Source organism: Lynx canadensis, chromosome B1 (genome assembly GCF_007474595.2).
Source record: "Lynx canadensis isolate LIC74 chromosome B1, mLynCan4.pri.v2, whole genome shotgun sequence".
NCBI lineage: Eukaryota > Metazoa > Chordata > Mammalia > Carnivora > Felidae > Lynx > Lynx canadensis.
The window spans coordinates 104032103-104047125 of record NC_044306.2 but is presented as its reverse complement, the minus strand read 5'-3'; the positions used below and the strand labels follow the sequence as shown (position 1 = coordinate 104047125).

Sequence of the window (15023 nt, the reverse complement as noted above, 5' to 3'; positions counted from 1 at the left end):
AAACAAATCTCTTATAGTTTTCCTAAACTAAAGGAAAATGTTGGTGCCCCAAATTGGATACAGGTCGCTATTCATATTATGTAGAAATGTACTAACAGATAAAGCTGTTGAGATACAGTTGATGAAAACTGTTGTCTGGGTCACTTCCATTATATCAAATAATACAATCAAAAGATCCAAGTATACCAAAAAAAAAAAAAAATGAAGAGATGATAAAAAGAGAGGTACCAAACAATGGTACATTTTAAAAAGTTTACTTATTTATTTATTGAGAGAGAAAGGGACAGCATGAGCAAGGGAGGGGCAGAGAGAGAGGGACAGAGGATCCCAAGCAGACTCTGTGCTGTCAGCACAGAGCCCAACATGGGGATCGAACATATGAACTGTGAGATCATGACCTGAGCTGAAAGAGTCAGACACCTGGGGAGCCTGGGTGGCTCAGTCGGTTAGACGTCCGACTTTGGCTCAGGTCACGTTCTCGAGGTTTGTGGTTTGAGCCCAGCGTCGGTCTCTGTGCTGACAGCTGGGAGCCTGGAACCTGCTTTAGATTCTGTGTCTCCCTCTCTCACTGTCTCTCCCCCACTCACACTCTGTCTCTGTGTCTCTCAAAAAAAATTAAAAAAAAAAGGCAGATGTTTGACTGGGCCACCCAGGTGCCTCAACAGTGGTATATTTCAAATCATCCCTATAATTGGAGTCATTGTGACTACATTACTAATCCAGTTGATGACTGTTCATGATGCCACATTCCAAGACCAGTGTTATGCCCTCATTCTTCCCTCTGTGCCTCATATCCACCCGATGACAAACCCTGACATAAGCACTATAGTTTTTGCGTTAGAAACTAGGGCCTTTGAAATGTTTGAAAAAATTTTTAAAAAAGATTATAATACTACCAATGAAAATGAAAATGAATATTTCTCCCTTTCTTTTAAGCTGTTATATATGCTTATCACTAACTCAAAAATCAAGTGGGCGGAGTGAAGTACAGAAAGAGTAAAAAATAGGGAAAAAATATTAACATTCGACTGATGTGGTCAGTATTCAAAAACGATCTGAAGTGTCAAAATAACGCAGAGAAAACAAAAATCATGTAGTTTAAGACTTTACCCAGGAATGACTTCTTAAGGAAAATGTAAGGCTCTGGAATTGTGATACTCAGAATATCATTTATTTGTATGCAGATTCTACACTCAGCTGTTCTGTTAACTCTTAGATTATCTGCAGGTAAGAGGACATTCAATTTGGCCTAATATTAGTAATTAACCACCTAGAAAATAAACATAGCAAAATAAGCTTCCTCTCAACATAGAAGGTAATCTAATTCTTGTAAAAATGTGGAAAACATGCCTTTAATGTTCATCTGTGTTTATAATTACTTTGCTAATCGCCTATTTTTATTTACTCATAATTATCATATTGCCTTAATACAGTTTATAATCATTTATAGCTACTTTTTTATAACTTTGAATATTCTAAAAAGAATAAATGAATTCCTTTAGAAAAAGAATGAGAAAACAGCGGCTAAAATCGAAGTACAATCAAATTATGATATACTGATCCTTTATTTCTAAGCTGATCACAGGTATTTACTAAAAAAATTAACTGTTTCCTAAGACAGTGATTTATTACTACATTCAAATGACAATGTGCAAGCAAGCCTAAACAGAAGGGCCAACACAGCCGGTATCTATTAACACAAAAAGTTGGTTGGAACTGTAGGCAAGTAATTAACCTTCTGGCCCAGAGCTTTAAAACCCCAAAAGCAGTTCCTAGAATTTCTTTCATAATTTATGAACAACTGATGGAATTCATGTTACAGTCCATGGATTCCCTTGCAGAATTGACCCCAGCTCTCACTGACCCTAAGAAGCTATAAACCAACAGGAGAATGTGCTCCACTATTTCGGCTGACCCGCAGAGTGCCATCCCTGTCTCTGTAGCTTAGGAAACGGGATGATAAATTACAGAGCTGCCTGCCAGGCACAGACCTAAACATTCACCTTCACTGATGGTGACGGCGACACACAGTACATGCACCCTCACTCACCCCAAGGCATCCCTGTTTGACAGCAAACCCTCCTCTATGTTGTACAGATGATCTATATTCTGCTGCTAAAGGTTATAAAAAGATGATGATGATGACACTGGGAACAGAGGGGCGGGCCGTATATCAAGGGAGGTGGCGTAACTGGTTAAATTCAGGCAAGAATACCGAAGACAAAGCACACAGCAACCGTGGTGGCGGCAGCTCACACTACTGCATGCGCGCACTGGGCTAGGCGCGGTGCAAGGATCCTGACGTAGACCTTCACTTGTTCCTCAAAGCAATGCCATGAAGTGAGCACTATGCTTACCCTTGTTCTTTAGATGAGGAAACTAAGCTTTGAAGAGGTTAAGCAACTTACTGTAAAGCTCACACTGGGAGGAAATAAAATGGAGTGAGTGCCTGTCATCTGACTCCAGGATCCAGATTTAGGATATGATCGAGGTATTAAATAACAAGGAAGTAGAGACAGCTGACTTTATGGTGAGAAAGTTTCTCCATAACTGGAATTAAGTAACAAACTACAGACCCTCAAGCTTCTGAATTGAGACTATCATCCTCAACTGGTTGATATATCAACGATCACCAAACATTATGGAAGGAATGTATGTAATTCTATAGTTAGTTCAAGAGTAACAGTAAAAATTAGAATAAGAACTAAAAGTACCAGCAATGTGTACACTGAAAAAAGTTTAAGCCTTTAGCTCCAGAGGAACAACAGTAGCATAACCTTAGCAAATCACTGGATTTTGCAGGGCATGGGTGCAATTAAGAGGCTTAAACTAGAAAATTTATGAAATTCACTTCTATTCTAAAAGTGAAGACTATTATACTTTATGTTTTTATTATTTTTTAAATTTTTAAATTTTATTGAAATCCAAGTTAGTTAACATATAGTGTAATGATTTCAGGAATAGAATGTGGTGATTCATCACTTATATATAACACCCAATGTTCATCCCAACAAGTGCCCTCCTTAATGCCCATCACCCATTTAGCCCATCCTCCCACTCAATACCTCCTTCAGCAACCCTCTTCTCTGTATTTAAGAGTCTCTTATGGTTTGCCTCCCTCTCTCTTTTCATCTTATTTTTCCTTCCTTCCTCTATGTTCATTTGTTTTGTTTCTTACATTCCACATATGAATGAAATCATATATTTATCTTTCTCTAACTGACTTAACTTAGCCTAATACACCCTAGTTCCATCCACGTTGCAAATGACAAGATTTCATTCTTTTTGATGGCTGAGTAATATTCCATTGTGTGTGTACATGTGTGTATGTGTATGTGTGTATACCACATCTTCTTTATCCATTCATCAGTCAATGGACATTTGGGCTCTTTCCATTATTTGGCTATTGTTGATAATGTTACTATAAATATTGGGGTGCATGTGTCCCTTCAAATCTGTATAAAAGCAACTGCCTTGTACACACCTGCCAGGTATGATCCTTTTCTAATCACCTAATTATGAAGGATGAATGGACTTTACAAGGTGGATACAAGGTTTGTAAAAATAACATTTTCAAAGTTAATGGGAAAAAAAAACACAAAGTTTTGTCAGACTTCATCCATGCAGTACAGAATGGTGGTAATGGGTAGAGGAGAAGAGAGGGGAGGGAAAACAAGGTGAAGCAAGGACACGACTGGTTGGCTATTTAAGATAATAAAAGATAATATCAATCAAAATGTGAATAAGGGGAGTTTTTAAATGTTTTTTTTAAGCACTGTTGACTAAAATGAAAACAGTGACATAAACACTAAAACTCCTCCTGGAACTAACAGGTAGTAATCTAATAGCTAAGTTATCATTGTCTTACAGAATGACCCCATTAATCATGGACAAATAAAATAAGACCTGTTCTAAGAAAATTAATATGAAGGAAACTGCCTTTAATATTACACAAAGCAACACTGTCACTATACTGATAGGAAATGATGAAAGATACCAATTGGGAAACTGGAAGGAAGAAACACAAACAGGAGTCCTGTTTTCCTTCATAAAACTTAATGTTATTTGATGTTATAAAAAAGGAGATTTGGTTTCCCCAAATATTGGTGGACAGTTTCAATATTATAAAAAAAAATGAAATTGACTCCTTCAACATAATGGGGAAAAAATAAAGACTATTAGCTCTATAAAAATCTTACTGTACATCCATTTCACTAAAAGGCCCAACTATCAATTAATAATCATTTCCTAGAGATAAAAAAGTAATCTGTTCAACTACATGGCATTCTGAAAAATGTCAAACTATGAATATGTCAAGTATTTTTCCAGAAAACAAAACTATGGAGACAGGAAAAAAGATCAGTGGTTGCCAGTCATCAAGGGTTGGGAGATAAAGAGGTAAAGCACAGAGGATTTTAAGGTAGTGCAAGTGCCTTAAAATAGGATATTTTATGCAATATGCTGTAGGACAGCATACTGATGAACTCATATCATTATACATGTGTCCAAACCCAAAGAATGCACAACACCAAGAGTGAATCCTAATGTGAGCTACAGACTTTGGGTGATTATAATGTGTCAATGTAGGTTCATCAGTTGTTACACACATACCACTCTGGTTGTGGATGTTGATAACAGGAGAAGGTATATATGTGGCGGGGGAGGGAACAGATGGGGAAATCTCTATACCTTCCCTTCATTTCATTGTGAACCTAAAACTGCTCTAAAATAATAAAGGCAAAAAAAAAATCTGGGAAAATAAATTTAATCATCATTTTCTATGTTATTGCCTGTCATAAAGGTGACTCAGGAGAAAATGAACAGATGCATATGAATGCTAAATGCCCGTGTGCGCGCACACACACACACACACACACACACACACACACCCCTTCCATTTGACTCTAAAAGATAAAACTCTCAGGTGAGCCTGGGTGTTTCAGTCAGTTAGGCATCTGACTCTTTATTTCGGCTCAGGTCATGATCTCACAGTTGGTGAGCTGGAGCCCAGGGCAGGTCTCTGCACTGACAGGGCAGATGCAGAGTCTAGCCTATATGATATTCTCTCTCCTTCTCTCTCTGCCCCTCCCCCCGCAAGTGTGTGATCTCTCAAAAATAAACATTTAAAAAATTATTATAAAGGATAAAACTTTCATACTATTAAAATAATATGTGACTTGTAGAATTTCATTCCTCATCTTTTTTACTGGAGAACTTAATGAATTTGTGTAATTCTTGTGTAATTATAATAACTGGGTAGCAGCCATGTAGCTTTTGTAGTAAAAAAGAAGAGATAACACCAAAATAAAATAGAACTTAAAGTCATAAGATTTGGATCTTACTACCTTGACTGGATAGGTCATTTGCTTCTCTGAATCTTGCCTCATCTAGAAAGTAAGAATGGTCTTAGAAACCCAGGACACTAGCCATGGAAGGATTAACTCAGATAATATTTGAAAGAGCTTCTGTCCTTCAATAAACTTGATTAAAAACCTGAGCCTGATCTGGCCCTAACCTTTAGTTCAGAATCTAGTCATGGAACAAATATGGAAGGTAAGGATAATATCATAATTGAAAAAAGACATTTATATATAGTAAGTAATGGGGGTGCCAGGGTGGCTCAGTCAGTGAGCGTCCGACTTCACCTCAGGTCATGATCTCACAGTTTGTGGGTTCGAGTCCTGTGTCAGGCTTTGGGCTGACAGCTCAGAACCCACTTGGGATTCTCTCTCTCCCTCTCTCTTTGCCTTTCCTCCACTTGCACTCTGGCCTCTCTCTTTCAAAAATAAATAAACATTTAAAAAAGCATATAGTAAACAATGAGAACCCCAAATCTCCACTAGATGAGAGGCTACAAAGAGCAACAGACTATAATATACTACACAATTGTTTGTCATGATTCCAGTTCCTGTAGAGTGAACCTTGTCAAACAAAATGGATAGGGCATTTGTCAGGACCAATTTCCTTTACCTTTTCTAATAAGAATTTTCAAAACTAGGCAATTCCAAGTTAAAAGGAGTCATAGTAAGTTTTTAGTGTTGGTTGGCCAAATATGGTTCTTTATTTCTTCATTTAAGCACTGTAATTTTTTATATATTGGTGAGCTAAATCTTAAACTATGTTGTTAACTATTATTTGTTGTACAATTGTTTCCAACCAATTACATGATGAAGCCATGAGGTAAAGAATGGAAAGGAGAGCAAAGGGCCCAACTTTATATTGAGGTGGGACTGGCTAATAGATTAGGGAATTTAGTGATTAATTCTTTGATTCTAGCATTTCCTGAGGTGACTGCCACAATTTTTATGTTATTTTATGAAAAAGTGATTTTATAGTCAGTTAAATTTAGATTCAAATCCAGGATTTTTCAACATGAAGCCAACATGCTTTCCACTATCCCACAGGAACTGCAATCTATTTGTAGATTCCTTTATTCAAGAGGCATTCACTAAGTTCTTTCTCTATGCCAGGCAGTTCTTTGAATAGTAAACAAATAAGTTATCAGATATGAGCACAGCTCTAAGGGAACAGAGAATCTACAGATGGCTGAAGAAGTATGAGTATTTGGAAGCATGCGGTGTTGAGAGCAGTATAAGATAGAGCATGCCAACCTATCTTGGAGGATAGGGGATGGTCAGGTAATATATCACAGAGAAAGTTACATTTCATTGGAAAGCAAACGAAGCCCAATAAGGGAGCCCGGGATGTCAAATGGGAAAAGAACTGGTAGTTGATGAGTTCCATGAAACAAGGGGCAGTCACTTTGCATAAAGCAAGGGGAAACCACTACCATAACTGGGTAAGCCTCACCATCTCTTTAAGCCTTCTTTGGGAAAGAATACATGTATTTTCCACTGTATTGTTTTTTAAAACTTCTAAAAGCCCTGTATGCCAATAGCAAATTTCATGGAATTCCTTTTTCAAGATGACTAGGCATGAAGTGATAAAACTCTGCTTTTTCAGAAGAATCTGAGTTTTCTCTGAGCAGCACTACTATAAGCAACAAAACAAAACAACAGAAAGTCTGTTTATATTTAAAGACTAGAAGTCTTCCTGTTGAAGGAACTAGGCTCTGAGGGAGATGTGAACAAGATGTAAGCTATGAAGCTGGATGTTCTGAGCCGCCATCTGTATCCACTCAGTTGTTCTCATTGGAATAAGACACTCCCACTTTTAACTATGAAAATTTTGAAACATGAGGAAAATGGAAAAATTGTATAGTAGGCACTATAGCCCTCACTTAGGTTTTCATGTCACCATATTTGCTTTCTCATTTTTTCCTTTTTAAAACATACAGTTTTTACACTTTTTGCTGGCCCTTTTGAGAATAAGATGCAGAAACCTGTCACACCTTAATAATTTAGCATGAATCTAATAATAGTTGTTACCTGCATAATCATAATGTTAATATACTTTAAATATTTTATTATATAAGAAGCTTAGTATATAAAAATTAGAAAACACAGAAAATCATGAAGAAAATTCAAACTGCCCATGTGTGCAACACAAAGAAACAACCACAGCTAATAATTTAGTATTTAACTCTAGTACCTTTATATAGAAATGTTTTATCCTTACAAAAATACATCATTTTGGTTTTGTAAGTTATATTGCTTATTTTTTTCATGTTAACAAATAATATAATATGTAATATTTTTTTATTCCTTACAGAATATTCCAATTTATAGATGTATCATAATTTATTTAACCAATCTCTTCAATGTTGGATATGAAGGCTCTATTTCCATTTATTTTGCTACTATCAACAGCTCTTTAAGGAACAGGACAATATTCTTTTTTTTTAACAAAATTTACTGCCTATAATCTCTTTTTTAGACTTAGAAATCAAGCATACTTTGGGTGTATGCCCAACAAGGAAGATAATAATAATTTAAAAAGCCAAGGACAAGTTTTGATAAAGGTATATTAAATTTCGAAAGGTTATCTTGGAGCCCATTATGGTTTAATTTCAAGAAAGAAATTAATGAAACACTAATAGTTCAGAATTCAAAACACCGCCAAAAATAATTTTTCCAACCAAGTTCTCCATTAAACATTTATTAAAAAGAAAGGCCAGGTTAATCAGAAACAGAGGGACCTAAACACGTTTTTTCCCGTTGAAAATGCATTTTTCCAAAGGTAATACATTAAGAAAATCCCATTATTTATGCCAGACAACATGATAGTAAATTAGCTCCTTATCAATAGTCAATCAAGATTATGTTTATAAATTATTAAAGCTTCAGCATATTCAATGATTTAGGATCTTGAAAAACTTGACAGGAAAGGAAAAGCTATGAACATAAAATTCTCATGATATCCTGTAAGAAGGAAACCTAAGAAAAGGAGAAAATTATACGAAATTATATCAATCACTTGCTTTTTCTGTACAATCAGGACATGGTGCTAAGTCTCTGGCATAATTTTAAGTCCACCTGCCTTCAGTGTGATTCTCTGCTCCTGTCTTTTGCTTCTCTCTTCTTTTCTTTTGGCTGTTCTCTGCTTCTGGTTTGTCCCCAAAACTTCACTTTCCCTAGATACTTCTAAGCAAGAAGACCTCCTCTCTTTAGGGCACCTATTATTCATAGCCATTATGTATACTGTTTGATATGTTCTTGGTTATGGTTTCACTTAATAGTATTTAAGAGGGTACTCTAGGGGCGCCTGGGTGGCTCTGTCGGTTGAGCGTCCAACTTTGGCTCAGGTCACGATCTCACAGCTCGTGAGTTCGAACCCCGCATCGGGCTCTGTGCTGACAGCTCAGAGCCTGGAGCCTGCTTCTGCTTCTGTGTCTCCCTCTCTCTCTGCCCCTAACCCACTCGCATTCTGTCTCTGTCTCTGTCAAAAATAAATAAACATTAAAAAAAATTAAAAATAAAAAAAGAGGGTACTCTAAGATAACAAATACTACTTTGATATTCTGTGTTTTAGCTTTAGCCAAATAATTTCCAGAATAAGAAATTATGTTCCACTGCTATTCTTTCCTCCACCTATGTATAATAATTGTACTATTGATTCTTTAGCCTATGTAAACTAACATTTCCTCATCCGCAAGATAGTTACTGAAATAGACACTGCACCAGGTGCTGGGAATACACTGATAAAGTCAAATACTATGGTTCTTGAATAGGAATCTTCAGCAATGTAATCTAGCTAAATAGTTTACCACATACAGTCTAACTACTGAAAACCATTAAGATTCATGTACTAGAGTCTGGCTATCAATATTAAGAGTATTTTTTTCAAGTCTTTTCAAGTAGTTCTCTACTTAAGAGAGAAAATCCAGACAAGGTTCTTTCAAGAATATTTAATTGTTTAAAGATATTTGCAAATGATATATCCAGTAAGGGAATATACAGAACTCATACAACTAAGACCCAAAGAATAAATAATCCACTAAAAGAAATGTGCAGAGGACCTGAATAGACACTTTTCCAAAGAAGACACACAGATGGCCAACAGACACATGACTTCATGCTGAACATCATTAAGCATTAGGGAAATGTAAACCAAAAACACAAAGAGATAACATCTCACATCATTAAGAATGGCTAGTAACAAAAAAAAACTAGAAAAAACAAATAGTGGTGAGAATGTGGACAAAGGGGGGGCCCTAGTACACTGTTGGTGAAAATGTAAATTGAGGAAGCCACTCTTGAAAACCGTATGGAGGTTCCTCAGAAAATTAAAAATACAAGTACCATACAATCCAGTAATTCCACTTCTAGGTATTTACCCAAAGAAAATAAAAACACTAACTCAAAAAGATGTATGCCCTCTACATTTCTTGCAGCTTTATTTATAGGAGCCAAGACATGAAGGCAATATAAGCATCTATTGATAGATAAATGGGATAAAGAAAACATAGTATAAATACATGATGGAATATTACTTAGCCATAAAAAAGAATGACATCTTGCCATACACAACAACATGGATGGATCTAGAGGGTATTATGCTAAGTGAAGTAAATTAGAAAAAGACAAATACCATATTATTTCACTTATTTGTGGGATCTGAAAAACAAAACAAATGAACAAACAAATAAACAAATACTAACAATAGCAACAAAAAGAGAAACAGGCTTACAAATATAGAGAACAAACTAGTGGTTGCCAGAGGAGAAAGCAGTGGGGGGGTGGGAGGGTGAAATAGGTAAAGAAGATTAAGGGTACAAACTTTCAGTTATAAAATAAGTCATGGGGATGAAAAGTACAGCATAGGGAATATAGTCAATAATATTGTAATAACTTTGTATGGTGACAGATGGTAACTAGACTTATCCTATACTTATGGTGAGCTTTTTGTGATGTATATAATTATCAAATCACTATGTTATATACATGAAACTAATATTATATGTCAACTATACTTCATTTAAAAATATAAAAAAGAATATTTAGTTGTTTATACAGCCTTCACTAGGGCATAACCCTCCTCCATGGGAGAAATTGCACAAAAAGTCATAAGAAATGAAGACAACTCTTTAGGAAGCAATCCATGACATAATGGATATTATGGTTGCCTCACCTTTTTTCAATAAAATCTTACAGCATTCAAACAATATTCCAAGGACTTTTTGAATTTAAAAAGGCCACATCTGAAGTCAGTTATAGGAAGGAATTCTAAGAGGAGGCCCTGAGCCTTCTATCCTTCTATAAAACGTAAAACTGCTATTCCCTATCCCATCCATTAGAATAGAATATAAACTAAATCACAATTACATCACAACCAAACATTAGCTAAAGTATTTCTATTTCAAATATTTAACTTAGTTTGGGAAAGTAAACTTATTAAAAAACTTTTTTTTTTAACGTTTATTTATTTTTGACAGAGAGAGAGACAGATCATGAGCGGGGGGGTGGGGGGGCAGAGAGAGAGGGAGACACAGAATCCAAAGCAGGCTCCAGGCTCTAAGCTGTCAGCACAGAGCCCAACGCAGGGCTCAAACTCACAGGCTGCAAGATCATGACCTGAGCCGAGTCGGATGCTCAACCAACTGAGCCACCCAGGTGCCCCGGGAAAGTAAACTTATTTAAAATTTTCTGAGAGTAAGGAACTGGATTCTATAAAATTTTAAAGCAGAGAAAACAGCTAAGATTAGTTATTAATCGGGGATATAATATTACAATATTCCTTGTCTTAAAAGAATTGTATTTCTTTAAGCTGTTTTTATTACCAATTATAATCTACATACCTGTGTGGCTACGGATATGAACTCTCAGTGTACCACTGCTGGCAAATTTCTGGCCACAATATGGGCAGATTTTCTCCTTTTCTCCAGTATGGGTCTAAAGCGAAAGGAATAAAAAGAGTTAAGGATAAATATAAAAAATTAGGTAAAAATGATGAAATGCCTCTGACAATGGTAAATCCTTTTTTTCCAGGATTACGTTTCATTAAAATGATTTAATATCACAATGAGATTTTAAACAATTTATCATGGGTGTTCCCACTGCTTCAAAAAAAAAAAACAAAACAAGAACCAAACTTTAGATTCATGCATTAGTGCTAATTTGAAAATAATTCTACAGTTTACTTTTTAAGCCTTCACGGAGCCCCCAAGTAAAAATGATTAAGTTATACAAAACCAGTATATGCTGGTAAAACCACATAATCAAAATGGGGTTACGGCTGCCCATGACTGCTGCCAAGAAATACTTCCTTAGAAGCATTTTTCACATTCTTTGTGTGTATTTAGCTCTTGAGGACAAAATTAATCTCAATAAAGTAATCTGTTACTTGCATTATGCTTGTCTGACTGGATTCATTTTACTGCAAAGCAAAAAGAAATATAAATCTGGTTTGATCTTTAAATCAGCAGGTGTTAATTGAGCAGTTTGAAAGAACATCCTGGCTCTCAACATACCTTTAATCTTGGCATAAAAACAATCATACAAAGAAAGATGAATATGTATCATCAAAAGTGAATTTTGACAGAATGTTAGAGAGTTCAAAGAAAAGAGTGACCTCTCCAAAAAGAGGAGGCAGATGGAGCTTTTAAAACTTGTCTCACAATCTCATCAGGATACCAGCTATTCTACCAACATCAAAAAGATTGTTCCAATAATTGAGGGGTCAGAGCTATTTTCAAGTCCCATTATTTTTTAAACTTAGGAGAAGGGACAAAGAAGGGAGAAGGAAGAAATTACTTCGGATATCTGCACATTCTCAATGAAACTATTTTTTTTTAATTTCAATGATGACCTACAAATCAATAAAAGCAGACAGTGGATCACCTGGGTTACCACCATAAAACAGAGTTTCCAGGACTTGTGTTTGTATTAGTGTTTGTGCAAATTACTGGCACGTATTATTATTATTATTTGAATTGCCATGGGCTAATATAAAAAGAATAGGAAAGTTGTGTTTTTTTAAAATTTATTTATTTTTTTTTAATTTTTTTTTTCAACGTTTATTTATTTTTTTTTGGGACAGAGAGAGACAGAGTATGAACGGGGGAGGGGCAGAGAGAGAGGGAGACACAGAATCGGAAACAGGCTCCAGGCTCCGAGCCATCAGCCCAGAGCCTGATGCGGGGCTCGAACTCACGGACCGCGAGATCGTGACCTGGCTGAAGTCGGACGCTTAACCAACTGCGCCACCCAGGCGCCCCAGAATAGTAAAGGTTTTTGAAAAATGGGGGCATCTTTGGGGTTCCTGAGTAGCTCAGTTGGTTAAATGTCCAACTTAGGCTCAGGTCATGATCTCACAGCTCATGAATTCAAGCCCCATATTGGGCTCTGTGCTGACAGCTCAGAGCCTAGAGCCTGCTTCGGATTCTGTGTTTCTGTCTCTCTCTGTCCCTCCCCTGCTCACACTCTTTCTCTCTCTCTTTCAAAAATAAACAAACATTGAAATTTTTTTTTAAAAAATGGGGGTGTCTGAGTGGCTCAGTCGGTTAAGGTGTCTAACTTCGGCTCAGGTCATGATCTCTCAGTTCATGGGTTCAAGCCCCACAGCAGGCTCTGTGCTGATGCCTCAGAGCCTGGAGCCTGCTTCAGATTCTGTGTTTCCCTCTCTCTCTCTCTCTCTCTCTCTCTGTTTCTTCCCCAGTTGTGCTCAATCCCTCTCTCAAAAATAAATAAACATTAAAAATATATTTTTTAATGATGTGTTACCAGAAGGGACATACTGCCTGGGATAGAAAAAGGGGTAGGGCAGTTACCTCATCACCTGATAATCTCAAAAGAGCACCAATGTAGCAAAACATTCTCATCTTCCATATTAAATTAAGTGCTCACTTTAAAATAATTAGTTTCATAGCCTTATTGATATGTAATTTGAAATTTTTCATATTTGAATTATAATCTATATTTGTATATCAACTATTGTATATGTAATTTTTAAAGAGCTATAAACTAAATACCTTAGTCAACATCAGTGTCTTTTTAAATATTTTTCCACCGAAAATTATTTATATTATAATCAAGTTTGAGAAATACAGTCTAACCAACTGCCATACTAGCCAATGACACCAGCTACCACAGACATCTCCTTGATTCTCCATTTGGCAGGCACTTAACTTTCCATTTTCACTACAACTTCTTACACAAAACAGTTATACATTCTTCAGAGTAAGAGCTGTTACTCCCATGGTTTACATTATGGCTCATTTTAAAGGAAATGGTATAACATTTTAACATATAGCAGACTTATATTCTTCTCGTTCCCTGACAGAGGAGCAAAATACAACAATTTTTTCTTGATTAGTGTAAGGTTGTTTAGATATTGTATACATCTATTATTACAACATTGGATTATTCCAAGCAGGCAACTACCAATTTATTTATAGTATCTTATAAAATCCACAGAACTTCTCTTGCTGCTACATAAGTATTTCATTGTTCATTTATATAACCTAAGTTACTTGTCAGTGGTATAAGTTTCAAACTAAACAACATTAAGTCAATATTAATGAGAAGAATTAAAATGTTCCTTTGGTTTAATTTAAAAATATATCTTATTAGGAACAGAATTTTGTTAAATCGTTTAATTTTTTTAAAATTTTTTTAAACATTTATTTATTATTGAGAAACAGAGAGAGACAGAGCATGAGCATGGGAGGGGAAGAAAGAGGGGGAGACACAGAATCCAAAGCAGGCTCCAGGCTCTGAGCTGTCAGCACAGAGCCTGATGCGGGGCTCGAACCCAAGAACTGTGAGATCATGACCTGAGCCGAAGTTGGATGCTTAACTGACTGAGCCACTCAGGTGCCCCTAATTTTTTTTTAATATTTGTTTTTGAGACAGCGAGAGACAGAGCATGAGTGGGGGAAGGGCAAAGAGTGAGGGAGACACAATATCCAAAGCAGGCTCCAGGCTCTGAGCACAGACACTGATGTGGGGCTCAAACTCTCAGACCATGAGATCATGACCTGAGTCGAAGTAAGATGCTTAATCGACTGAGCCACCCAGGTGCCAGTGGTTAGCTGGTTTTAAAAGACATTTAAGGTACAATACTAAAATATGTTAAATACAGATAAAAAGGCATGGAAACAGGTCACTATGTGAACAATACTGGATGAATGTACCAGACAAAAATGAACAATGCTCTGCAAAATGCACTCTACGATAATCTGTGATCACAAACTGTATCTCTCTTGAAAACTATTTTTTCCCACATTTATTAAAACACAATACAAATTTATTAAATTCATGCAAAAAAGTAATTCAAGCAAAGATAGTTAAAAGGTTATCTTATTCAGAAATTCAAAAAAGAGGACAATACATTATTACTGAATATTAAAGAAACAGGAAAAGAAAGTTCCTCAAGTGAGTCCTTTTGAAACAGCTATATTGAGGATAGGTACCAAAATAAAAGTCACACTGAAGCATGAGTCACTTCCTCACATTCACTCAGAGTACACGCTAAATAGCAGAACCTATTACACTTCAGGCTCATTTCTAATGTCAACATTAAAAACTGTAACTGTGTTTGGTACACTATGAATATTGCTATTTTTGAAAATATACTTAAAGTATACTTATAAAACAAATAAAAGTAACCTTGTGATTTGCTTA

At 36.0% G+C, this 15023-nt stretch overlaps 1 protein-coding gene across 1 annotated transcript in view; it reads right to left on the bottom strand.

Moving 5' to 3' along the window:
- Positions 1 to 15023, bottom strand: part of PRDM5 (PR/SET domain 5) — a 213210-nt gene that overhangs the window by 60498 nt on the left and 137689 nt on the right. Inside the window, exon 13 of the mRNA XM_030313149.1 lies at positions 11198 to 11291. Coding sequence (XP_030169009.1) covers positions 11198 to 11291 — 94 coding nt within the window. The remainder of the gene's footprint in view (positions 1 to 11197; positions 11292 to 15023) is intronic.